The 27,974-nt window shown below is 43.4% G+C and overlaps 1 protein-coding gene across 1 annotated transcript; it reads right to left on the reverse strand.

The window, feature by feature from the left end:
- Window positions 1-231: 231 nt before the first annotated feature.
- On the reverse strand, window positions 232-27,864 carry CD96 (CD96 molecule; the record flags this gene model as incomplete). The annotated part of the gene is made up of 15 exons (XM_080350650.1): window positions 27,770-27,864; window positions 25,890-26,315; window positions 21,595-21,704; window positions 19,901-20,123; window positions 15,569-15,624; window positions 13,203-13,293; window positions 12,681-12,857; window positions 11,422-11,475; window positions 9,513-9,557; window positions 8,523-8,597; window positions 5,715-5,792; window positions 3,423-3,503; window positions 2,681-2,770; window positions 1,409-1,532; window positions 232-340 (listed from the first exon to the last, which is right to left on the reverse strand). The coding sequence occupies exons 1-15, from the start codon at window positions 27,825-27,827 to the stop codon at window positions 232-234; spliced, it is 1,797 nt and encodes a 598-aa protein (XP_080206776.1). The 5' UTR covers window positions 27,828-27,864.
- Window positions 27,865-27,974: the final 110 nt, after the last annotated feature.

A 27,974-nucleotide genomic window follows, 5' to 3' on the forward strand; every position in this document is an offset into this window, starting at 1 on the left:
AATCTCTCTGTGACACTCACAGTGGTGTTAACATAATGCATACATAGAGATAGACAGAGTGAAGTGAGTTAAGTGTCCTCAGGAGCTCTCAGCTTCCAACATTAATGTCATTTAGGCACTCTGAATTTTAATATGGGTCATTAACACCAAACTCCTGTAATTACTATTTTAAAGACAGAGCCTTTTAGCTGTGTCAGTCTTCTGCGCACTACACAAGGGGTGTAGGTGATGTTATAGGTTCTCCAGTTCGTGGCAGGATGGGGGTGTCCCATCAGACTCCACCATGGACGTGTACTTTATCGGAGGTGGTGGTGGCTTGAAAGACGGAGGTCTGTTCATACTGAAACAGAAGAGAAAACTTGCTATCACACAAAAGCTGTATAAAAGACTGTTATAAAACATTCACAGGAGGAGATAGATGGACACTAAATCGTTATAAGAGCACCTGACATTTGCTCTTACATACTGTGACTTTCCTGTTTCTGTTCTGCAGCTCTAGTGCACCTCCTGGTACCCATTTGGCTTTCCCAGCTCCCACCTTACAATTTTACTTTATTCATGCTTTAAAAGAACAGATCATGGTCCTGGTGAACTATTCAAAACTCTTGCAGAGATCATTTGCTCACTCTAGTCTCTGAAGGTATATTTAGAGGCTCATAACTTTTTTTTTTTTTTGGTCACTTTATAGGCCAACATAAAGAGAGGCCCCACCCCAAATCAGTGAAAAAAATCAATCCCATTTTTACCTTCAATATAGAAGATTTGTAGTCATGTTTCAAAAGGGCTTTCTAGAACTGCAAATGATTCATTGTCACCATGATTTTTCAAACATTTTAGTTATGTTAGTAAGATTAAAAATAACTGGCTCTTAGATACTACTTTCATCAGTAGATCGTCAAGTGCTTTGGTAGGGAATTAAACTTTGGCAATAATTACAAACTCAATGCTTCTTTGACTGGGATTAAGTTTCAGGTAGCCTACTTTCACATATATTATTCACAACTCAAATAGTGTTGCCCTAGAAGTACGATTTCATTAAAACATGTCCTCAAGTAACCATGCAAAATGAGAGAGCAAAAGCAGCTGGCAGGGAGGCTAATAGAAGTGGGGGGCTCTGGGGAAAAACAATTGACTTGTATTCTTCCCTCACACCCTGAAGCTGTACCGTGGCTCTTTTTTTTAAAGTTTATTTTATAGAGAACCCATAGAACAGTTAAAAGGACTGAGAACACTCCACATTTCATATTGCTGTATGAAAAAAATTGTATTAGCAATCCATGTGCTTAAAGGCCTTGTGCACTACAGATAGTCTCAATAAAAATGTGTAAATCCAAACAGCTGGGTTACAGTTTGTGTTGTCCTATGTGCCACCACTCCCACCCCTGTGGTTCCCCTCCTTAGTACTTACATCTCTTTCTGGTACCGACACCATTTCCTGATGCCTAAAGCTATTAGGAAGCTGCAGAAGAGGAGCAGGATGGCCACCACTGTTGGCCAGGGGAAGTGACTGGATTTCGTGTTCTTTGTGCCGCCTGGAAGGGACACACGAGACAGAGCTCAGCCAGATGTCCGCAGGGGAGGAGGAAAATCTGAGCTTGCTGCCTGTGGCTCGCTGCTCCCGACTGGGCACAGTGCTGGTGACAACGCAGCCCCAAATCAACACCCGACTGCTGGGTTCCCAAGCTGAGGATCCCAAACTCTGAGCATTACAGCTCTGTTTCATGGACTTAACCCACTTTTGTTCTGATTGGGTTTGTGGGCTGATTTCAGCCACCCGTCAGTTCACATGACGATATTATTCGGGCACAGCCCCTCAAGCGTTTAATCCAAAACCCGTCAGTTTTCTTTATTCCCCCATGAGCTTCTCTGAGAAGAGGAAGCATGTCCCGTTGCAGCCGAGCACAGCTGCTCACTCCAGCCCTCCTTCACACCAGCTTATTTTTCACACTGCTGACACCAAACCCTGCCAAAACATCTGGCCAAGGGTGCAGCCACCTTTTGAGGTGGGGTCTCATTGGCAGTGAAGAATCCCCACCTCACTCTGGCTGCCTCTCCCCACCAGAGTGTTGGGATCCCCCTGCTGCCCCCTTCTGCACAGCCACCTTTGGGGTGTTGATGGCTGAAAGAAGTGCCCTCAGGGTCCTGGCTATGGGGAGGAAAGAGAGGAGGAACACGGTCCTCCTCCAGCTGCTGCTAGGGGTGCAGCATTGGGCTGGGTTTCAGAGAGGGCTGGAGCACGAAAGTCACTGGGCGATGCCACTTCAGTGTCACCTCTTGTGTGCTGGCATCATGACACATTGCAAGGTTGGTCGTACTGGTACGTCACCCAGCCTGGGTTTGAGCCACAGTGGCAGCCAGTGCCACAGCCAGGTGCCAAGTCCACCATGCTGCATGAACTGTGAGTGGCATCTGGGGCATGGGAGTGTGACCAGCCAAATTTTGCTGCTGAAAGAAAAGGTGCACCGGGGCATTGCTTGTGGGTGGAGAAACACGTCAGTAATGCCTGCGACAACCCGCGATGTGTGGACACAGCAGCCATGACTCTCCTTTTCATATCTTTTCGCTTTTTTGAACTCCCCTGCTCAAATGTACGTGATGCTTCAGGTTTTGTGCTTCTCTGCTTTTCTTGCTTACTGCAACAGCATCCTGAAAGAAGAGGATTTGTTTGATGATGTCTCACCAGTGCTATTGAGGAGACTGCTGGTAGTAAAGAAATCTTTCTCTTTGGTAACTGAAATTGTCTGGTCTGTGATGATGAAGGACAAGTTACCTAAAAAGATAAGGGCACAAAACATTTTTAGTAACTTGTTTTGTTTTGTTTTGTTTATTTGTTGTGTTTGGTTTTTTTTTTGTGATGAAAGTTGTGTTTTGAAGCCAGCTATTCACTCTGCTGAAGACTGGGAATCAAATTCCAGAATCAGGGTGTCAAAATTCACTCGCCAAGATGCCTACATTTTTGACCTACAACATGACAAAAAATGTGCTTTTATCAAATTAAAGACTATTAGAAGAAAGACAGACTATTAGAAAATACCTATTAAGCTGTTCCAGCAGGCCAGCATTGAGCTGCACAGCAGTCTGGGAGAATGATAAGCTTTTTCCCTCTTTGATGGTAATGAAAAAGCTAAAGATATTAAGTGGCTTAGTGGCAACACAAAGAGTCTGCTTCTGCCGTGACTGAGTGAAACCTCAGTCTCCTCTGTCAAGTACTGTGTCTGAACCACAAAAATCATCTTTCATGTTTGTAGGCAGATATTTTGCCTTTCCTAATACAGCTAAGCTACCTATGTTTAAGATCAGTGCTGCCTAAGGATACGTTCCTGTTTTTTCTAGCCATCTCTGTGTTTGCATCTTACGAAATAATAGCTAAAATATGCAACTAGACAATGGCACAGTGTTTCCAGAGCTGCCACAACACTTACAATGCACCAGGGTTGTATTATCAGGGGAGCGTGTGGCATTCCTGAGGCTTTGAGGGGATTCAGTGGTGGAATTGTCCAAATCTGTACAAAAAGAAATAATATGCTTCAATTATCTCACAAGCCTGTACGTGACTGCTTCATTAGGCTCAACTGTGTTTATTTTATTCCCTTCGCTTTTCTCTGATGCAAACAACAAATGAAATAGCTGAGATACCTGAAAGTCTGTAGTATAATTGCTGATTTCTAAATCTGAAAAAAACAATCCATTGTTTAAATTATGTAAACGAGTAACTGGACAGAGCCGGGAAAACCTCTGTCTCATGAGATGGTGTTTCTGATTAAAAGTGACCACACAGGCATGTGTGTGTATAAAAATAAATAACTATATGTATTAAAAAGTTTTACCAAAATCAGTCCAATTTTAGGGCACTCTAAAAATTCACTTGAGAGTTTTGGACATTAATTCAATTCAGTTGTCATTTTCTCCTTGTTTATTGGGTGTTCAATTTTATGCAGATAAGCATGGGTAGATATGACATTTTAAAAAGTTATATTAAAAAAAAAAGGACATACACTTGGAGATCTCATAATACTGTGCTCTATACAGCATGCTGATGAGCATTACTTATTATCTCTATAATGCCTTGTGTTAGAGCATCAGAGGATTGAACTAGTAATGGTAACCCCTGTTATATGAGGCCGGTGGTGCTGGGAGGGCACAGGAACGGGCTGGTAGGCCTCAAAGGCCTCAACTGCTCTGAGATTGCCCTCAATGACATCCACAGGCCTGAAGACCCTCAAAGTCCTCAGGTGGTGGCCAGGAGGGCATGACAGTAGGGAAAGCAATGAGTGGTGCAACGCACGGTACCTCCCACAGATCCCAGCATAATTCAGCACAGTTTCAGCAAAGATCAGAACCAGCAAGTCATGCTGGAGGAGGATTGTGAAGCATTAGAAGCTGCCACAAGGTTTCGGTCTAATTGCGTGGTTGTGTGCTCTATGCTGCCAAAAAATATATTCAGAAAATGGAAAGCGCCTGCTGCATTTGCACTTCAGCTAGAAGATGGCTGTCATACAAATGCAAAAGTGCATTGACAGGTTCTGCCTGTTCTGAAAGCACAAAGACAAACCAAAATGTTAAAAAAGAAAGTAACTCCTATCTTTCTCCTGCAGAGCAGAGATTTTCTAAAGGGAAAGATTTGTGAAAAAATGTCCACCCCTAGGGGTTTTTTTTTATTGATTTATTGATCTTTAATGAGGCTGCCTTTCAATGTTCTATTAGCCAGCCTTTATTGCCCCATATTATCTCATGACTTCATTGCTACTTTGTGATTTTATTCAGCTTCTCCAGTAATTTATGTCATCTATAAACTACCCTTAGTACTCACTACATTTGCCAAGTAACTCTCTCAATTTTAATATTATGAAATTAAATACATATAATAAAACTAGGATACTCAAACGCTTTTTGTTCTTCTTTTGCTGCTGCAAATCCTTGACAGCTTGAAAGACTCAAGCCTTTTTCTTTTAACTCAGTGCAACTCAGCAGGGGAATTGCTTCTGTGAAGTATTGACAAGCTGGTACAGATTACACCACCCGACTTTTGGCCTCTGCTTGGACACAATTTTTCTATGTTCAGTAATAATTTTTGCATGATGTGGTGACTATCAATGAGCAGCTGAAAATTAGCACCACAGAGCTAATATTCTTGGCAGAGGTATCACAGACTGAGGACCATGTAAAGCTGAGTACCTGCTGCTGTACTTTTTGCAAGATAATCCAGATCCCTGTACATTTGCAACCCAACACTTGCTAAATTTGTGACACATTTGCAGCATCTGTATTTAGCATCATAGAATCACCTTGGTTGGAAAAAACTCTCAAGATCATCGAGTCCAACCATAACCTAACTCTGGCACTAAACCATGTCCTTAAGAACTTAATCTGCATGTCTTTTAAACACCTCCAGGGACGGTGACTCCACTACTTCCCTGGGCAGCCCATTCCGATGCTTCACAACCCTTTTTTTTTTTTCTCCTAATATCCAATCTAAACCTCCCCTGGCAGAACTTGAGGCCCTTTCCTCTCATCCTATCATTTGATACTTGGGAGAAGAGACCAACATCCCCCATGCTACAATCTCCTTTCAAGTAGTTGTAGACAGCAATAAGGTCTCCCCTCAGCCTCCTTTTCTCCAGGCCACACTGCCCCAGTTCCCTCAGCCTACATTTAGCTACATAGCTCCCCTGTTAATAGTCCTATGAAGCAAAGGAGATGCATCATCTACTCACGTGCTGTTGCCAAACTCTCAGTGAATGCTGTGGTGCTGGTATAGCTTTTTGTCTCTGTGGTAGAAATCAGTGCTCCTGCTGAAAAACATACAAGCTTGTGAAAATTGCTGTAGAGGACCCTTTTACTTGTTAATTTTTCCCTCTTTCTTCCCTGTTTTCTGACCAAAGAGGTCAAAGGGTTGTAACCTGCTACCTGAGATGCTGCCTTCCCTCAGACATGCACCACAAAATTCTGAGTCTAGTCTGTCACAAGCTGAACTCAAGAGGAGTTTGGTGAGATAGATGAACAAACTTTGAGAAAACATATGGGTCATTTAAGCATGCGTTTTTGGATTTTCAGTTTCAGCTGAAAATCTGTTGTTCTGTGTGCACTGGCTTGCTTCGACCTGAAGGCAATAAAGTCTTATAAACAAACCTACATAAATCAGAATTTAGACAGGGTTTTGCCAGCTCCAATGAGACAAAACTGTTTTCCGAACAAGAAAAGAGAAGTTTTGAAGACGTTAGTGTACAGGAGTCACACCTGCGATGCCTGGTGCCAAATACCAACTTATTTAACATTTTCCTTTAATCTTTTTTTGAAGTGCTAAGTATTCTAGACCTGAACTAGATATTTATCTGATATTCAGACACAGACAGATGGTAGTTAGCAAGTAGACCTCTATTTTCCCAAGAGGACTATTTCACATTTACTAAAAAGTGTCTGTATTTCCTAACACCTGTCACATTTCTGGAAAAAGCATCATTAAGCCATCTGAACAAACCTGAGAAGGTGAAATGCAGCAGTAACCCAGCACTCAAAGCCTGAGCTTCGTTGGGCTCAGAGGTAAAACTATTGTGGAAACTAAGCAAAGACCAGCCTGCAGCATTAACAGCCTTGGTTTTGTCTCTCCTCCTCCTTCTCTGGTCTATTTCTGTGCACTCTTCCCTCTTATCAGTTCCCAGCTGCCTCTTGGATTTCATTAAAAACTTGCAAAACAACAGGAACTGAGTCAAACCCCTTTTTTACAAGGATAGACTTGGACTTGGTGTCTTGAGTCAGCTGCAGCCCAAAGGGGTCTGCTCAAGAAGCTGCTGGTGGCACTGATGTGGGAAGCAGCAGTGAGCCAGGAGGAGAAGCACTAACCCATGGTTGGCACACCATGACTGCCACACGTCAGGGGCATTGGTTAAAAGGCAGATGTTTCCTGGACTGTTTACAGAAGAGAAGTGGCTCAACTCCAGCTCACACTGTGACTTTGACCTCGTACCTCTTTAATCAGTGGAGATGTACGATCCAGCGAGGAGAATCCCCTCTGTTCACATCGTGTATTTACAGCCTTTGTTGTGAAATTGTTTGCTGAGACAGAAGGGCTTTCAGTCCACTTGGACAAACACTTTGCTGCCCCTCTGTCAGCCAGGCTGGGCAAGTGTTTGTGCTTTGGGGATGGGGAAGGCAGCATGAGAAGCAGCACACTTTAATCCCAGTGCTGCTGCAACCTGTGCTCCTCCCCTGGAGTATCTCGATTGTCATGCCCCAGGGCTTTATGTTGAGTGATTCAGCTCCCAGATAGCACTCTGCTGGGGCAGGACCAAGCCTTGTGTTCAGTGCCTTCTGCCAGCATTACCCCACACACTGCCCATCACATTACTTGCTCATCTCTGGGTAAATGCTGCTATAGCCTAATGTAGGCTACTTTAAGTGCAGGTTGCAGGACTCAGTTACACAGCTTAAGGAGGATGTTCAATGTCCCATAGACTAATGAAATTTAGTCTGTTGCAATAGATTTTTTTTGGGGGGGGGATGGAGAGTGTGTGGAGAACAAGGCTGCCACAACTACCAATGGTCAAATTGTTATTTAGCTGCTTCAGTGGTGGATCAATTCCAAGCCAAAGCTTCAGCGCTGCTATGGAAGGGAAGATGGCATCTGACAACAACTTGTCACATTGCCTCTTCCCCATGCTGCCTGTGCTGCCATTTTGCATGGCTCTTTTTGTCTCCAGAATAGGAGTGTGTGCCATGCCTGTGTTTATTCAGACCTCATAGCAGTGATCACATACCTTGCTGTTGGTGAAGGCAGCCCCAATACCTGCCTAACTGCTGCTTAAAACCAGCCAGTCCTACAGGGATCAACAGCCGGGCTTCAACGTGGAAAGAGACTTCAAAGAAAACATTGCTCACAAGCAGGCTGTGCTGCAAGAAAATGCACTTTGCTGGGCATCAACCCTTTATTTTGGGATCAGAACCCAGCCACTCAGCAGGCAAGAGCTTCCCCTGCTCTCCGTTCAGGCTGCTGCCTGCTTCAATGTGCATGAACCTCTTCCTAGGGGGGGGCGAGGTTAAATCCTTTCAAGTGAGTCACCCTGACCTCCCCTGGCCTTGGTGTCATCAGCCCGGAGAACAAATCACTGAGCTGAGTCACCTGCTGTAAATATTTTGTTTATCAGTGCTTTGTATTTGTACTCCCATGCTCAGATGTTTGGGTTGCACGTTTTCCTAGCTCTAATGTAATTCTATTTTTGTATGATATTTAATTAAATATATACAAGGAATATGTATTGTAAAAATATATACACTATGTGTATTCACTTGTTGAAATTACTGCACATATCCTGAATGGAGCATTAGAAAAAAAATAAATTAAGACATAATTTTCTCATACATTGATATTTGAACTGTGGACTTCCCAGTGTACAATGCACTCAGAAAAGAGCTTCAACAAACATTAAATTGTTTGCTACAAAAAATGCAAGATGGTTATTGTGTTTATGTAACTTTCTCTTACACTCCTGAGGTAATACAGAAAATATTTTGGCTGAATTTATTACGTTGTGTTGTGGAAATAGAGGCCAAGCTTGCCTGACTTGTGAAATCCAGAGAGGTCAAAGATGTCAAGTGATGCTCTAAAGACAAACAGATTACACAGTGTCACATTTAGTCAATAAGATCTTTTAAAAATTATATTAATAGATCATAAAACAACCCAGACCAAAGAGCTTGCAGTAACTGTTGGTTAAACGTAGACTCCATGGCAGGATTTCTGTTATCATAGTTAAGGTTAAATGTTCAGACAACATCCCAAAAATTCAAGGGGCAATCAGAGACAGCTGACTTTATCAACACAGAGCCTTTCATATGGGTTAGCTGTGTGTGTTATTTATTTACACTTTTTTACACAGGGTTCAATTTAACTGCTATGGGGTGGATTACGCACTTGGTGGTGGGATGGTGGTGGTCCCCTGCCTATCCAGGGCCTTGCTAGAAATGGTTCTGACAACACGCAGCAGCCATATAAGCCCAGGAGATCACCTACTCTTGCAGATTTTCCTCTCAGTTATTTAAGATAGTTTTATGTGGTTACCCATATGTATGCTCTGGTAAACAGTGTTATTTATCTTATGTCACTAATGAATGGGAATGATGTGCTAATATTGGGTCAAGGAAAAGTGATGGTTTTAACTTTTCTGCCACATGCACGTCTCATAATTTGTCATAATAGGACAAATTTATTCATAGTTGCATAGGGTTTTAATTTGATTTTATAAAAAGACATAAGAATAATATGTGATATTCAGCATGCATTTTACATGCTGTCCTAATATGACAGTTTTAGCAAGATTTGTGTCAGATCTCTTCATATGTAACTCCATAGGTCGCAAATTCCTGTCCAGCAGCACACAGGTTCCATCCATACCAGAGCACACTGACCTTTCCCCAGCACGCCTCTGGCTCTGTGTACATGACATTTAAGCACAGGTCAAGCAGAGATCATACATCTATTGATAGAGTAATAAAGAAGGCTCTTTTTTCCCCGTTACCTGAGGTAGTCATGACAGCTGATGGAAGTGCTGAATTTCCAAGGCCTACGACAAATCAAAGCAAACACTTTGAGAAAGGTGTTTATTTTGCTTTAGAAAAGTGGCTCATTCAAGGGTTCAAGAGTAAGAGTGCATCACACTTAATTTCCAAATAATCTTTCAATGCAAAACCCAACCAAGTGATCCAAATAGAAGCAAGAAGTACCTGAGGTAAATGTCCTGTGAAATCCCTAGAGAGACAAAGGTTTGGGGGAAAAAGGTTTGAAGCCTCGGGCACCTCCAGTCTGAACCTCAGCTCCAAAAGCAGAAGTGAGTTACATGGTTTTATCCTATACACAGGCACCTTATTGAAATAACACATGACTTGGTGGTGGCACCTGCATAGTTCTATCCACAAGGCATTTCAGAGACTGTAACCCTGACAGGAAATTTCGGGGACACTTTGCACAGAAAAGTGCAAGCTGAGTCCTCAAAGAAGGGGAGAGAAAGGGAATTATTCCTTGTAATTAAAGGACTGTTATCTAGCCAGCAAAGCGCAGAAGAAACACTGTCCTGCCCAAGCAATATTATACATTCTGGGTAAGAGAGTTGTCTCATTTTTATTTTATTTTTTTTTTATTTTTCTTTTTTTCACAATGGTTCAGGCAAAGTATCCCCTGAGTAGATTAGGAGGAAGGATTTAACCTCCCCAAAGGGTACCATGAAGGAGGTGAACCACGAAAGCGCACATGTCTCATTAGAAAAACCTCTGGGAAAGCAGGCCAAGTACCTCTGGGTGGTCAGGCATGTTGAGAGAGTGTTGGACAGGGAGTGACCCTCTGCAGACTGTATCTCAGCATAAGCAGATAATCATCAACTTCGCAGCTGCTTTCTTTTGCAAGCATTTGTACCTCCTTTGACTGTTTTGAGCATTGCTCTTCCATTTGCATTGCATCTTAGCGTATCTTGTGCTAACAAGAATTTCGTAGGAGATAGGTCCTCAAGAGGATCCCTTACCAAAAATGTAATGGGTCTGAAACCAGGAGTAGTGGGGCACCTCGAGGTGTGCCCAGATCCCATTATGCTGGTATGTCACTACAGTGCATTCAAGGTGAAGCAGAGTGGTGACCTGACACAAGCTGCAGGGATTGCTTTGAGACATCACCTTGCAGAAGCCAGTGAAAGAAAAATTCCCCTCCCTCTGTGACACCCAGTACCTGGGACGGCTTTCTGGTGCCCAGCAGGGTATTGCCCAAACTCCCAGGTCTTGCCATAACCTGCACTCACAGAAGTAAGCTCATATAGAAAATAAGACTTCTTCCCATGCTGTTTGTCTACAGCGTTTCTCAGGTGCACTCATGTAACGCAGTGCTGGAAAGCAGCTGCCCCCCGTGCGGACCAGAGCGAACAACCGCAGGAGGTGTGTCTCCAAAAGGCTTCAGCTGAGGTGCAGAGGGAACAATTTGTCTGTCTGCAATAAGCTGATAATAAGACAAACTTGCAGGGGCAGAGAGCAGATTTACCAAATTTACACAAATTAAGAAATATCCCTTTCAGTTCTTTAATTGGGCAAAAGCGTCGAGGATCTTGGCTGTATGCTTAAGCAGAAGGTAGAATCATTAGTAGGGCTGTTATTTTTAATTATCAGTTTGATGCTGAAAGAGCTATATTCAAATGCCAGCTGAAGAATCAGAAATAACATTAAGTGCCCCTCAAGGCTGGAGTTTAATTATGCTTGGGCTTAATTATGATAGATTACATCACTAAAATATCTGCTTATTGTAATTTCTCTGAAGTCATAGCTGCAGAAAAGGGTATCTCAATACCCATCCAGAAACACATTTGCAAAACCATTTCTCCAACAGCTTTAGGAATGTGTAGCCACACCTCTAACATAACCCAAGTTATTCTGTGCTCTAATTTATCCTACCTTCTGAAGCCATGGTGGTAAAAGCTTGGGATGAGGCTTCATTAGACTTATTGTCTGTGAAATAAAAAAATAAAAAAGATGAAAGGAGTTCTTAAAAGTAGCTAGGCTTTTGTTATAAAGGCTGAAAATTTATTTTGGGGGTTGTGTCATGCTGTGCATTAGTACGGCACCTTCACAGAATATAGTTGAGAATTAATTTAATTCTTTCTTTTCTGTCACATCTAATACATTAACATTTTTATACAGATCTATCTGGATCTATCTTAGTGCTAGTATAGCCTGCAGGCAAGAATGTAGACTTCTTTAATTGACATCTCTCTGATTTGAATACATTTCTACAAAACTGCAAATTGTGTGAAATGAGTCATTTTGGAGAAAAATTATTATTTATCTGTCTTTCCTCTGAAGCTATGTTTCCAGGGGAGTAAGCTCTGGTTTTTAATGCAGTCTTTCTTTGTGGAAAAACATACCAACAAGCGTATCCAGAGACACAGGTGAACACAGCTGAGCTGCAAGCAAGTCACCTAAGGGTCCAGCAGTTCATTTGTACTATCTGTGCAGCAAGAAGCACACATAGTAAAAAAACCCAACCGAACAAGTGTAGTTGTGCATCTGCACCTGAAGGCAAAGCATGCACAAGAGGGTGCTAAATGAAATTAACCCTTCTTGCTGGCCAGCCTCCATCCTCAGGAATGCCATAAACCTCTGGACTGTCATGTCTCTGGCTTTCACCAACTGCTTGAGACCGTATTTCCCCACAGTTCCCTAATCTCGTAGGTAATTCTTATAGTACAGGTTATGGAGGAGGTTCTTTATTGCCCAAAATGGTTTAGGGGCCTTTTGCAGGTTTCATTGATGATGTGCAACATAGCCCTGAATCCAAGGGTTTGATTTTCCAGAAAGCTGCATTGCACATGCAGACTTTCTACCAGGAGTGTTCAGTGAGAAACACATGATTATGAAGTCTTACTGGTACTGTATGGCTGAGCTAGTGTATTTTTGAGTATGGGAAGTGCAGCAAGACGCTGCCTAACAGATAGCAAGCATCTTATGTTTGTGCAGGAGTTTCTTAGCTCATTTAGAGACTTGAACAGAGACTTGAGCTAAGAAACCACAAAGTTGAAGCTATGTGACAAACTTGTACAATAAACCTTCCATATAATTGGCATTTGTTCAGTATTTTAAAAAACGGAGAATACATGTATTTGGTGTTATTGGCATTTTATGTTTCAGATATGTCCTGTCTATGAAAAACATACCGAATGAAACAAATATTTCTTCTGATGAAATATTCAATTTTTCACTCCCGAGGAAGGAAAACAGACATGCACATGAGAATGTCTTATGTGCCTGGTGGGTCTCTTGCAATATCAGTGTTGATCTCAGCTGATAGAAACCTTCACTGTCTTGCGAGTCTTCTTGTTCAACAGAAATTTCTTGGGGAAAGAAAAAAAAGAAAAGCTGCAAGACCCTTTTATTATACTCTAAACTATAAATCAGAGCCGTGCAAAATAGTGACACTGAAAAGCAAGCTCATACAGCAGCAGGTTTCTTTTCTGAGACACTATGAAAGATTTGGCAAGAGCAGTGCAGTTATGCCAAGCTACTGTTCCCATTTCAGGGGGCGATGACCACAGCTATTTGCCAGCTGTTCCCTTTGAGGTCTTATCCTCCCCTTCACCCTGACAGGTTCCCCACAGCAGGAGCAGACAAGCAACTATCTCTTTTCTTTGGAACTGCTTCCACAGCTGCAACATTGCCCTATGGACAGGTTGCTTTACCTCCAGGCTCCTCCATGAGGCTCACTCTGTCCACGTACCACACAAGGCTTGGCTTGGGAAATGCCTTCCTCACCACGCAGCTCACATTAGGCTGTGGGCAGCAAAAGTCAATCGTTAGCCTCTGGCATTTCTCACCCAGCTGCCAGCTTCCAAAATCCCTTACAGACAGAGCTTATTCACTCACCATCCTGCTTGGGAAGGAAGCACTTGCTTCCTCTTCATTGCATTTCTTTCTATCCCATTTTCCTGGTTGCTGACACCATTGAATGAGAGCCCAGGGACATCCTCATCACCCTGGGCCAGGTTGGGGTGTGACAGGCCTCCAACACCCTCCAGCTCTGTGCTGTGTCTGGAGAGATGTAGAGGGACCCTCCACCCTCCCGTCCCCAGCCCAGCACCTTGATGACAAACACCCATGTGGAGAAACAGTGGAATCAGCAATGGGCAGGCTGTGTGTGAGGGCAGAATGAGATGCCTCCTGATTGCTGTAAATCCTTTCTTCATTTGGCAGATAGAGACAAAACCCATGAAAATTACTGCCTAGCACAATGCTATGTTAAATATACAAAATTAGACACCCTTGTAGAGGGCATGATGTGTAAGAGGTTTCGAGAAGTCACAAAGAATTGCATGCTTTAGATTCAGTAGTCCTGGCTGTATGCCAATTGCTCAGAAAAACTCTGTACTCAATTTGATTTTCCAACAAGCAACAGATGGGAAAGACCTCTAAATCAAGGCTGGATAAAAGGGCTGGGCACTAGCAGGGTGGGACATCTCATCCTCACACTGCCTGGATGTTCCCAATTATGTTTACTTAGCAGCTTATAGCACTAAGAGAAATTGCCTTAACCATTTAAACAAAATAAAAAAAAAAGAAAAAAGCATGTGCTACTCATGCAGTACAAACCCTCTTGCACCCACTTTTGAAGAAATTGGTTCACACATTTCATTGAAAGCAAAATTGATGCATTTCAGCAAGCAGAAATCAATCAGTCAGTATGAAGACTGAAACTGCCCATCTGAAATGCTTTCCTTGTCATGGTAAACAACCTTTGAACTCATAGTGTAATTGCTTTCCCCTCTCTTCATTAATCCCTTATTTTTCAGGCACTTTTAGTTCATAATATTTTTATAAATACATCCTATGAAGAAATACAAATCTAGCATCCAAAGTAGATTTAGGCCATGCAAGAAAGGGAGGAAAAGAGAACGAAAGGAGTTGGTGTTGGTTTGGAGGTGAAGAAGGGACAAAGGCTCTTGGTAGAGTTTCACCTGCTTGGTCCCATGACAGCAGCACCCCTTGGTCTGCTCAGCAGGACGGTGCAGGCAAAAGCCTGCAATGTCCAACATTACACCTGGAAATTGGCCACCAGGAAAATTATACCGGTTTTGCAGAACCAACTGACTCATGGCTTGTCTGAAGCAGGTGGATATGGTTAGTACAACGTTCTGCCTGCCTAAAAGCACTGCTTCCAAGGAAAACTTTCTTAATTTGGGTTTCTCACGGATCAGAAGCTTCAACTTGGATGGATGCAACAGGAAGCAAAGTGCCATAGCTAGTAGTCAGAGTGGTCTGCTAGTCAGTTTTATGGGCCACAAATATATTTTATGTTAAGAATGGCCAATGTGGTACAGCAGACCTTTAGGTTTTGCCGTTACCAAGCATGTGATAAAAGACAAAGGCCCCAAACCACATGTGTAACTGCTCAGGCCTAAATAGGGGCCCTTAGGCTTAGATCCAGCCATGCCATTGCATCTGATTGCTCCAGCTGAGTTCTGCATGCAGCACAACACATTATGCCTGACATGACCATCACTTTTCCGTCGACACACAAGGCCATGTTGGTGCCCCAAGCACTGCTCCCATAGGACCTGCTCCTCCCTGTCCCCAGGAGGGCTGTGTGGCAGGGGGGGGATGACACTGCCTGGCCCCTCGGAGCAGCATCCCAGGTAGTGGATGGCCTTCTTCAGGGGGGATTTTAAGCAGTGTGGAGAGAACAGGTTGAGGCTACTGGGTGGTAGCCAGCAAATGGGGAGGGAAAGGGAGCATCACAGCCCCCTGCAACACCACCTGTCCTGGAGACTTCCCTAGGGTTAGAGCAAAGTCAGATTCTATCCACACTATGGAGAAGCCCTTAGCTATTTCCAGTTTGTGCTCACTGAAGCAGTTCATTGCTGTGGAGGTGGGAATCTCTCAGAAGAAAGGGCATGGATGTCTGACATCAACACATTGACTTGCTTGTCACCCTGCGAGCTTGGTCAGTTTGGAGATCTCACCTATAGCTGATTCAGCTTAGCCTGCTTGGCCCTGCTGGGATGGCATGATGGCAGTCACAGGCATTACTCTTTGCTCCAAAATTGCTCACCTTCTGCAAGGTGCCAGCTGAGCCCTCCTGCAGGCTAACAGAGATCTCAGGGTAGGCTGGAAAGCAAACAAAAATGTGGCAGTGTAATGGATACCAAAAGGTCACAGTAACAACTTCTAACGAGACTTAACAGCCTTGTTTCATAAAAAGAGTGGAAGCTAAATCGTGCATCTACCTACGCACCTAACAAGATAAAAACTTGCACAGCTCCGATTTGAGGTCAAGGAAGTGGTTTACAAGCATGTATCAGCAGCTGCTACCACAAGATTTGCGATGTATTTCACTGCCTATCTAAACCAACTCTCAGGTGGCTTTGCTGGAGAAATGAGCTCAAATCATTCTGCAGTCACAGCTCTGGCAGCAAAGCCACCCTTCCCTGGCTTGCTGAAGCAAAACACTCCCCAGTTATAGGTTCCTCCAGGTGTTCGCCAGTCAAAGTCATCTGCAAAGGCTTTAGCCATCCCCAAAGACATTGTCTGACCTTGGTACCAGCTTTCCACATCCTGTCGCCTGGGCAGATGTGTGACAGACTCACACCACAGACACTTCCTGCCTTGCCAGGAAGCCCAGAGCTCACCTTCATGTCAAAGCAGCGCATCTCTGATGGACACATCCACAAGAAATGGAAAAAGCGTTTTCTTTTGTTTTAGTAGCATTTTGGTTCTAGGTGCATCTGACTGTATAGGTAAAAGCTGTCAGGTACCATAAGCCTCTCCAAGTTGGCATTTCTAAATTAGCCATTGGGATCACTAGTTTGCAGTAATATTAACTGACTTATTAAGTGAGGACTGTTTAAACTGTGCTAACATATAGCAAGTCCCAAAAGCCTTGGATAAATTGTGCTTCTGGACATTTCTGAGCCTTAAAACTGGACTGGAAAGAAGTGCAGCCCCTGGATTGCTTAGGAAATATGTAATTCTTCCCTTCTAACTTAAACCTCACTTAATCTCTACCATTAAGCATTCTTTTTTTTTTTCCTCCTAACACTGTCAATTGATATGGGTTCGCCTCAGTTCATTACATTCCCCTCTGACCTGAACTGCTCAGGTGTCCCTGTTGTTTTATACAGGGAATCCACCAAGGACTCTCCTGCCTTCTTTTTTTTTTTTTTTTAATTTCCAATTTTCTGCATAGCTTTCCTGGCAGATTATACTTGGGAGTGACCTACATTTAAACATCATGACCTTAAGTTTTTCTGGACTTAGAGTACCTTTTTAGGTGAATTTTGTTGTTGTTGTTGTTGTTGTTGTTGTTTTTGTTGTTGTTGTTGTGGGTTTAGGGCAGGGAGGAATTCTTTCTATCAGAAAATGAATGTCTTCAGATTTTGTCCTTGTTTCTGCCTTGCCAAAACTGTACAGATGGTAGTGGGGCTGGCAGAAAACAACCATACTGTTTCAGACATGAGGAAAAGTCTGATAAACTGTATGTTCTAATCTCAGCTAAAAGTTGGCTGGGAGGCTGAATAACATCTAGTCTAGTATCTGTATCTAGTCTAGTACCTGCTCCTTTTCTTTTTTTTTTTTTTATGAGAACATATATGCTTTTTCACATCTGCCTTGGATGCTTTTGTCTGCTTCTCAGAAGACATGTTTGTTGTGTAACTATTCCGGCAGGCAGCTTTCAAGCACAGCTCTGAATGATCTAATAGATATTTTCCATTTAACATCTCAGCCCCTGTTAACAGTTTGACATTCATTTGTCTTACTAGGATATTTACCAATGTTTTGGGTCTAGCAGAAATTCAATATTTAGTGTAGCAGTTTCTGCTGCTAAGCTTTTACTCTCACAAAAAGGAGAAATCAATATTTGGCAAAGTTAGACATGAAAAGGCCATACATTTTCTCAGAAACTTGTATCTGAAAGAATTCTGTTCTAGAAAAGAAATATTTTTAAAGCATTTCAGTCCAAAAGTATCCTCTTAAAAAAAGCTCTCTAGATTCAATGTCTGTTTTTACTCAACCTATCAAGACTGTCAGCTTGAGAAACTTGTTCATGCCTTCCCCATCCTCTCCTGCCCAGCTCTCAGTCGTACTCGGGCCACCTCAAGCATCTGTGGGGAAGTGCCACTGCCACCCCTCAGACTTGTGCTGTCTACGGTGTGTTTAGCCTTGAAGCATTTTTCAGAGGGAATGTGGACAAGGAGCTTTCCCCAGGTGACAGTACCTTCCTCTCCTCCTCCTGCCTATTACAGCACCATGGTACAGCAGCTGCCCATTGTCTCTGCCCTTCTTCCATGCCCTTCTGCCCGTGGGGTTCAGTTGCATGAGTGTTTGGGTGATGCGGGAGTGCTGGCTTGCTGAGATGAGAAAATCTCCCCAGGTCTCAGCTGGCCTTGGTCCTCTAGCTATGTCCTTTCTAATGTCCAGGACAGCAAATATAACCAGTATCATGTGCTGTTAACATTGTATGCACTTACTATTACGCTTTAGATCCCATGCTGGCCATTTGAGGCTAGTTCTACCTGCTAGGACATAACCATTCATTTCTTCATTCTCTGATCAGCTTTGGCACAAGGAACAAGAGAGGTGCTGTCATTGGAAGTGGCTGCTTGTCTATGCCCAAATGTCAACTGGAGATTTGTGGGTTATTGTGGCCACTGTCTTTGCCTGTTCTCTGCCTGTTCCTGCTCTGCCAGGGCAGGGGCCTGTAGGCTGGGGCAGGGGCGGCTCTGCACCATTTGCTCTCAGGTGCTGCTCTCCCACTGCAGCACAAGTGAGGTAAATGGAGAAGAGCTTGTATGATGCAATTGTAAGCAGCCTGACCTCAGCAAATGGTAATGGAAAAGAGCGAGACTGCATGCAAAGTAGTTATTTTACCTGAAAAATATCAGACACAAAATGGCTAAGAGCACAAAAATGCACTTCCTCAGAGATCTGGACTCTATCGGCTTGAGGTCTGAGAGACCTTCCTCGGTACCCACCACAAACCATCTTTCTGGGAACCCTTCCACCTAACCCTGCCTTCAGGACACCTGCGAAAGAAGCTGATGGCACAGCACCCCAATCCAAAAGCAGCCAGCAGTTACTGGGAGCATCACAGGCTGTTCACCACCAAGGCTCACGGTTGCTTTTTCTTGTTCACCTCTTTCGCATTGTGCTAATCTTCTAATGTGTGTGCATGCACAGGGGACTGCACGTGATGCAGTAGTTCAGAGAATAAACCAAATAAAGAAACCTCTTAAGCTAACAGGTACACAAACCAAGGCAAGAGCATCAGCAGAGATGGAGGGAAGAGAGAGTTCAAGTATGTTAGTATACTTGAATGATTACCCGGGCAACACTGTAGCTATTTAATAAATGTTGACTTTTAAAAGTAAATCTACGTCTGAATCATGCAGACGCAAGAGGAAATTTCAGATTACTAACTTCTATTTTTATTTCTCTTGTGTCAGAGACCAACAGCCCCCAGATACAGGTTTTGTTTTTTTGTTTTTTTCTCTCTGCTCTCTGTTGGCTCTTTCTTTGCACTCAGAGCATCAGCCTCGCATATCCATGCCATCCCCAAGTCACAGGCTTCCTTGGGCAAGCAGCTACAGTCAAACAATTCTAAAGGATTCTTGACACCCACTTTTTAGCACCCATTCATTTTAGGAACATTGGAAATATGCTTTCCAGACCCATTGCTATACAAGCAGAAAATACAGCTCAGTTTTCCATGGGTAGCACTGCTCTGACTTGGTTGTACCTTGGTGGCTGTACAGTGGTTCCTAAGCCTCTAGAAAGGGAATGGAGCAAATAACTAAAGATGCAGAAGGCTTGCAGCATGAAATGCCAGTTCACATGTTTGAATTAGATGGGCCCTGCCACTTCTGAATAGTTTGAGACCATTAGGCAGGACCTCATTTTCAGAACCAGAGCGTTTGGCAGCAAACTTCACATGCTTTTGAGGATGCAACTTTACAGCACTAGTTCCAAACTGCTTTAGCTTGCTGAATTTTGGCCATGATTTCCTAAACACGAGCAGCACAGTCATTTTGTAACTGGGGCATAGAGATCTTGATCACCGAGGTGCTTAACTGTAACCTGGAAAGTGCCAACATAAGCTTACACATCAGGGTGAGATAGTGGCAGTGTGCATGCCAGTGGTGTTAATATATGTGTAATGGATTTACTATTTTTGATGCCAGAAATTGAAAGAGTGGCCTCAAATTCTTCCTAAAAAGTATGTGGTTATTTACTAATATTTTAACTCATCGCAGCTGAAAAAAACCCAATGTACATATCTATATATATCAAAACCCCAGCGTATTTCAAAAGCTGTTGCCTTCAGAACCAGACAGGAGTGTTATCTTTCCATGTGCAAGTAAGCGGGCAGTTGGCATAAGCCCCTTACCAAATACTCTCACGGTGGTGCTGCTCTTCCGGACTCTCTCCGGGTGGAACATCACGTGGCAGGAAAACACCCTGCCATCATCCATGATTTTGGTGGGGAAAATCTTTAGAGCATTATTCAAGCCCAGGCAGACTCTTTGCTTGTATGGCACACTGCTGTTCCTGTATACTGCAGGGCGAGAGGGCTCCTTGGTCACAAGTTCCTCTTTCCTGCCATTTTCCTCCTGTGAAAAGAGTGACCCACACAATGTGTGAAGACCAGACACTCCCCATAAATAGTTTTGTAGACCAGCACTATTCCCACTATTAAAATCTTCGCTTGCACCCCCAGCATCATGTAATAGTAAGTGAACACTTGCAACATCTATTTTTTTCCAAATATATTCTCTCTCAGAACTTCAAAACCAACAGCGGTCATCATCTTGCTAATCAACTATAGAGTAAATAGCTGTGTCCCATGAGCCCTGGTCTCTGTAGCCCACAGAGAGGGAAACAGAGCTGCTTTCTCATTGTAGCAATCTTTAAGTTCTGCTGAACACCCCGTTCAGTTGCATTTTACATGTAATTCAAAAAAAAATCTGTGCTCTTTTAGATTTTAAATAGCTAGAACCTGATGATAAGAGCTAAAAGTCTCTTAATGCCCTCATGCACCCTTAGATGTAGGTGCTGCTGGCACATCTTGGACATCTGTGCCTCGGTGCATGTTTGCAAGCTATTCTCTAAACTACGTATGGCGACCCACATATATTATTGTGCTGACCTTTATTTTTTTTCTCTTCCCGTTCCTCTGCTACTTTGTAGAGTGAACTAACAGCACTAAAAAGTGGTAAGGACAAGGACGTCCTTAAGAATTTTAATATTAAGAATGCACTGCAAAGGAGACATCTAAATAGATAATGAGCAGGAACAAAGGGCTAAAAAACCTAAAATATTTGAGAATCATCTTTAAGAAAACCTCAACAGTTACAGCTCCTCAATGACAATAGGTAGAAATTAACAGGCAAAGGTTAAGGATACTGCTGCCTGATACTTATCTTTACATGCTGAAATTAATGCTAAAAGGTTATGTTAAAACATGCATACAGATATTTATGCAGAAAGTGAGATACAGTACAGAAATATAATTAGCTTTATATCTCACAGCAATTTGCTTAAAAATAGTTTTTATGTGGTTAGCTAGATAACTGGGTTTGCCTGTCTTTGGTGTGCATCTGTGACACAGAGGTTAACAAAAACAACAACATTGTAGTTGCCTCCCCCTGCCCTCCCTTTTTCTTTTTCTATTTCAAAGCAGCCTGATATCTCACTACCCTATGCAGTAACCATGTATTTTTCAGATCCTAAAGCTTCACTACAGCAAAAATCCCTGAGAAATGCGACACAAGGAATATATTAATCCTGATACATTTGCTAAGTTCTTTGCTACTTTCCACAGACCTGCTCTGCATATACTCCTGAAAAATTATAAGCAATTAAGGTGGAATTTTCCCTCTTTATTTCTTTAACAGCTATTGTTTGTGGTGCCTTTGTTGCAAAACCATGTTTGTACTTTTTAGTATCACAGTCCAACACGACTGATACCTTTTGTTTAGAAGATTCTGCAGAACATAGTGAAGTCTAAAATTTCTATTTCAATCCACAAAAAATACCCCATAGTTCCTTCTGAAATTTATCCTGGAGATGAAAAATACTTACCACTAGCCATTTCAAAGGGTAATTGGACAAATTTTCTGAGGTCATGTCCTCAAGGCATGGGATTTCTAAAGTCTGGTTTAACCGCGCTTCCTTCACATAGTGCTGCTCCTCTTTTGCAATTGCAACAACAAAAACAGCAACCAAAAAGAAAAGCCCAAGAAGGAAAATCAGAAACGTGGTGTTCATTGTGCTTTAAAAGCCAATGCTGACTAGCCTTCTGTTCAAGGAACAGGCATTTTTTTTTTGTTAGAAGGGAACTGCAATTTTCAGTCATTACCCATAGACACATTTATTAAGTGAAAGACCTGCATCTGATTCTAGATGCAGTTTCATGACTCCAGTTCACGGCTTTAAATGGATTTTTTGGCAACTCATAAAAAACTTTGCTTAACTGCAGGATCAAGATGTCTCATTTTGGAGATGAGACTAATTCGAAGCTTCAATTTTTCTCTCACAGGTTGTTTTTTTTTTTTCTGCAGCAATAAACCTTCACATCAATTTCATGCACCTGTATTTCCTTTTCTCTGAAGATATCTGCAGACCTCCTTTTCACTTAACAAATTGTTCAGCCTGTCAGGCAGGTTAAGATTAACCCCGGTTTTCAGTGTAAGTGCTCCTTTTGTTATTCTCCAACCTGCCCGCGAGCAGAAGCAGAGAGCTTGTCACTCTTTCCTTTGTCATCAACTTAAAAAAGGACTTCAGCATCTCCTGCCTTACCCATTCCCAGGCCAGGGCTCCAGTCCACCTGTGGAACGGCAGGGTGATGCACTGAACAGAGCACAGATGTGGTCCAAACACTGGGTCTGTGTGCACATGTGCATCTGAGCAGGAAGAGCAGCAGTGATGGCCAGAAGATGCTATGAGTGCCTTGGTGAGCACTGATCTCTCTGACCCTCAGCCCAGTGTCGGGTGGTAGCCCCATGCAGCCTCCCTGCTGCATCCTGCCTGCCTGCTGCTGCGCTGCACAGACCTGCCTTCCCTCTTCCCTGCAGGCAGGCACCAGCACACACCAGAGGGAAACTCTTGAACTTTTCTCCTCTGGTAGCTCTGGCTTGCATATTGAGATAGAAACAGTCATGTTATTTGGCAGTAGGGACTTTCTGGTTGTTGCCCCAATTACAATATGTTGACTGTTATTTCTTTTCTGTCTGGCACCCATGCCTGGAGTGACAGAGCCAGCACGCAGCCTGTGCCACAGGGGCACGAAGACAAGCAGCACCCAGAGTGCTATGCAGGAGACCCAACAGCCTAACCAACTTATCTCCACTCTCCAGCAGAGTGAAGCAGACGAGGAACCAGCAATCACAGTGGGACACAGGCTACATAAGCCCTAAGGGGGCTGGATAATGTGGAAAGGAAAAGGCAAAGGAAACAAATCTGTATCCTGTATCTTCCCTGGGAAGAAAACGGCACAGGAGACTTTGCTGGGACAAGATACCGTGTGAAAGTGCCATGCGGCATTTGATAAGTGCAAAGATGAGTAGTCACCCCAGGAGCTCAGTCTGCAAACAGCCTCTGTCTGTTCTTAGTCACACGTCCTCAGTTCTTATTTCTGCCACTGTCTTTGATTCCAATCTCCATTAACAGCCTGTTGGCTAAGACCTTCTGTGTTTGTCAGCCCTACAGTAGGCCTGCTGCTGTGCAGGCTTTTTGCAGTGTCTACAAGTTGAACACATCTCAATTCACTTCACTTCGATGTAGTTGGGAGCTGTACTTCACTAGTGACTAGAACCCTTCTCCATCCCACTTGTAGGCTGGATTAAGGTCTTTTGCCTTCTTTTGAGTGGAAGTGGTTCATTATAGAAGATCTGGTTACCTTAAAACACAAATCTGCAAGAGATGTGTTGCAAACTGAATTTTTCAGTTCTCTCTAGCAAGCAGTTTTCAGTCACACAGCTTGCAGCATCACGCCGTTGCTGAAAAACGCCACAATGATGCTGATGTGAACAGGAGCTGCCCATGTGTAGCATGTAGACAGCAGTAAGAGCATTAAACATGCCAGTATAAACCAAGGGCATCAGCAAGAGAAAAGGAGCAATGCCCAATTAGCACTATTACTATATTGAGAAAGACACAGGGAAATTAAAAAAAAAAAAATCACATGAAGAACAGAAGAATGGGAGGTTTTTATCTGCTTATCAGCACTGTTTGTACCTTGCTGTTCTTTGCTTGGTCCAACCCCTCTGTCCTGTGAAGTGCAGGAAAATTCCCAAAGGGGAGCCTACTGCAGCACACCCCTGTACAGCAGGTGAAGTCGCAGCTTTGTCCTTGACAGAGTTATCTAGTGTATACTGTTTAAACACACTCATCCTCTACAGGATGTGCAGAGATACTGGCTCTAATTTTGCCTTTGTAAGTTCATCAGGGCAGGAAGGTGCTGCTGGGTTACCCCTGAGGTGTTATGCCTCTGGGATAACAGCACCGAAATGCTTGGAGCCATCACCACGCAGGGGCCATCAAGGTATGAAGCAGGAGCTTGAGTTAAACATCACTGTGGATGAGGCTTGCACAGAACCTTCTCCTGCTGCAGGACCAATGTTATCCACCATGGTGACCAAGGTCTCTCCTGCCTCCAGTCTGGCCTCAAGATGCAGGCTGAAGAGGCGGTGGGAGCCCTTTGCTACCCCTAACATCACCTATGGCAATCCTGGTCCTAACCCTTGAACATTAGAAGGGGGGTGGTTAGTAGGTCGAGAGGGGTTCTCCTTCCCCACTACTCTGCCCTGGTGAGACCACATCTGGAGTATTGTGTCCAGTTGTGGGCCCCTCAGTTCAGGAAGGACAGGGAACTGCTGGTGAGAGTCCAGCACAGGGCAACAAAGATGATGAAGGGAGTGGAGCATCTCCCATATGAGGAAAGGCTGAGGGAGCTGGGTCTCTTTAGCTTGGAGGAGCCTGAGGGATGACCTCATTATGTTTGTAAATATAAAAAGGGTGAGTGTCAGGAGGATGGAGCCAGGCTCTTCTAAGTGACAACCAAGGACAAGGGGTAATGATAGGACAAGGGGTAATGGGTACAAACTGGAACACAAAAGGTTCCACTTAAATTCGAGAAGAAACTTCTTCTCAGTGAGGGTGACAGAGCACTGGAACAGGCTGCCCAGGGGGGTTGTAGAGTCTCCTACTCTGGAGGCATTCAAGACCCACCTGGACACATTCCTGTGTAACCTCATCTAGGTGTTCCTGCTCCAGCAGGGGGATTGGACTAGATGATCTTTCGAGGTCCCTTCCAATCCCTAACATTCTGTAATTCTGTGATTCTGTGATTCTGTGATGTGCTGCAACTACAGTCCCAGGTACAAGCAAAGGGGGCGTGTGGGCCTTGCAGCTCTGAAGTGCAATTGTGCCAGGTTTGTTGCATTTACTTTAATCCTTCTTGGCTTGTTAACAGAAACCTGGGTCAGGAAGAGGTTTCTGGGGTCACCAAATCCAGTCTCCCATGTGCACAACAACAAGCTTGCCAAACATCCCTGTCATGCTCCATCTTCACAGTAGTTTGGACTTTTGCCCTCACTGCTGGCATTAAACAGCTGTTCCCAAAGTTGCTGCACTAATGGTTGCCACTTTTGTTTAACTTGTAGTCAAAACCATTCACACTCTATTTAAACCTTTGTTTCTTTGCCAGGACAATTTAAATATCCTCCCTGGAGTTCATACTCTCCCCTGAGGCTTACTTACCAAGAGCAGTCATGTTGCTTCCCAGCTTCCTTTTGGGTGATAGAAGCAGCCAAGTCTCTCTTTCCTGTGATTGTCCTAAGCAGTCTCCTGCTTTGCTCCAGTTTGGTTTTGACAGTGAGTACACACATCCCTCCATTGAGCTAACACCCAGCATGCTCTGTAGATGCCAGCCCTCAGCCTCAACCAGACAATAGTGTTTTCTCTTTCTGGTGGCCAGTGCAATGCACCCATAGGAGCCGCACAGCACAGTTTGGAGATCCAGCAGTCTCGGTCCCACCTTATCCTGAGCTGCTCTTCCAGTCTCCTCCACAGCATGTTTCTCCAAAACAAAAATGCAGAAACTGCCTATCTTACCACTTTTATAATCTTCCTATCTAACTTCACATTCCTCAGAATAAAAAAAAAAAAGAAGGTTTTCTAATCACAAGCTGGATAACAACAGTTAAAGAGTGCCTGGTAAATAGGAAACTGTGTAGTCAGGAGCATTTGGCAGCACCATTGCAAACCCCAAACAAGTCACCATCACCAACCAAGGAACGTTAATCTGTCCTGATATTGCTCCCACCCACCTCCTTGCCCTGTTACAAAAAAGCAACATCTCATTCATAATCACTTACCTTCTGCCTGGACAATAAGTTGAATTTTTGCAGCCTTTGTCCCATGCGGGAAAGTAGCAAAACTGCACTCATACCACCCACTAAGGGAGGTGGTAACATTTTTCAGATGCAGAGCCCACCAATTGCATTCAATTTCGGCATTTGGATTGGGAGAACACAAAGTCTCTGTAACATCCCAGTTGCAGCACTTTCTTGTACTGAAGGACACCGAAAAGTTGTGAGAAGCCTCAGGAAAGGTGAAGTAATGGGTGCCATAAACGGGGTGATAAACAGCTATTCTGGTAAGCTGAGTGTCATCAGTCTTGGACCACTGTGTCTGTATTATATAGGTGATGTGTCGTTTTGGGATGCTGCACACCAAAGTCACATCAGTACCTGGCAAAGCATGGACCAATTCTGTTTGTGCAATGACATCTTCAGGCTGGCCTTAAAAAAACAAACAGGACCTTTTTCAGAGCAAGTAATGTTTAAACAAAGCTTTATCCAAAGCCACCTTTGACATAATTTGGTACCTTAGCCACAGACAACTATGAAGAAGCTACAACTGTAACAACAGGCTTTCCAGTGAGGAGCTTTTCAGCAGATCTCCACCAGTACGGACTGTGGAGAGAGAATTGGGAAAACTAAAACACATTCTTATCTGGAAGAGGGTGGGAAACCCCCGTTGTGCTCATGGGAGAGAAATGGGAGCTCTGAGGGCCCATATGTAAACAGAAATCTTTCAAGTGATATAGATAAAGCAGAAGCTGAGCCCAGTTATTCCCCAACTTTATTTTTCCAAATCAAATGTTGTCCATTGGCCCATACTTGTGCTCCATCTGAAATTTCACAGAGTAACTCCCAGACATTTAGACGTCTGATCGCAACCAAAAGCATGGTGGTGTCCACTTTCACCTTTGAATGACTTCAGTGAGGATTTCTTCCTCAGAGGAAAAAAACCCCAATAGTCCCATTTTTCCCTAAATAATATTGCTTTCCTGCATGTGCATGTCTTGAGGATTCTAGTTTTTTCTCTGCATCTGGGAACTTTTATTTTCTATGCATACACGTAGGAAATATTTTCCTTCCTTTTAAAATCCAGTTTGACTTAGTGATGTAGAAAATAAGAACAGCCTATGCCAGATTTCGAGATGCATCTTGCCATATCCATCAAATACGTGAACTTTTTCCTTTCTTAACTGGAAAATTGCATACCCTACAAAATTCTTCTTCCTAGCTGGTGATAAGTACTTCTGTATTCAATATGGTCGGCCTGTTGGGGGAGGGGTTATGAGCAGCTAGGCTTTGTTTTGGTTTTCCTCAGATTGTTTTTGCTTTAAATTCTTTATGATGGGGATGCAGTTCTCCTTAACTTTCCTGAGAGTTTTACTCCCGATGACAATCTCGTTTCTCAAGCCTTTAACACAGCATGTAGGGCTGGGTGGGAAAGAGGAAGGAAAGAATCTATTTAAGGGCTTGCAGCTGTTCAGTATATCCTTACCTTTAAATGTTTCAAACTCTTTTTCTCTCTGCATACACAGTTATGTGTGTGTGTGAGAGAGATTTTTTTATTTGCTCTTTGAAAGCAGCTTTCCTTTTTGCCAGTTGCAGACAAGCACATGTTGCCCTAAATACAAGTGATCTCATCTCAGTAATTATTCTGGTGAAAAGAGGTGAGGCATCTTGAATAAACTAATCTGCTAGTCAGCACAAGCCGTTTACTCCTTACTAGCTGCACCTTATAACCAGGGTTATTAGAAAGCTGTCAGGAAAGAGAACAATATTACCAATACCTGCAGCTTGCACTAATGAGACACACTGACCCCAGCCTGCACAAGCCACCCTGCCCCTCGCCACCTTCTGTCCCAAGCTGAGTCAAGGTGTCCCACTGACATGCTTACCTGCAATGCTGGGCACTGAGAACAAACAAAAGAGGGAGAAGAGCCACCTTTTTTCCATCTTCAATTGATGAAGTTTTGGTAAATACGTAGCTCTCTTGGCCTGCTCCCGACAGCGTCTCAGAAGAGTAAAAATGCTCTGCCCCGTGCAGACAGGCAGATGTGCGACACAGTCATGCTCATCGCTTCAGCGTGACTTCAAAAGAAA

Source organism: Nesoenas mayeri, assembly GCF_963082525.1.
Source record: "Nesoenas mayeri genome assembly, chromosome: 1".
NCBI classification, from domain to species: Eukaryota; Metazoa; Chordata; class Aves; order Columbiformes; family Columbidae; genus Nesoenas; species Nesoenas mayeri.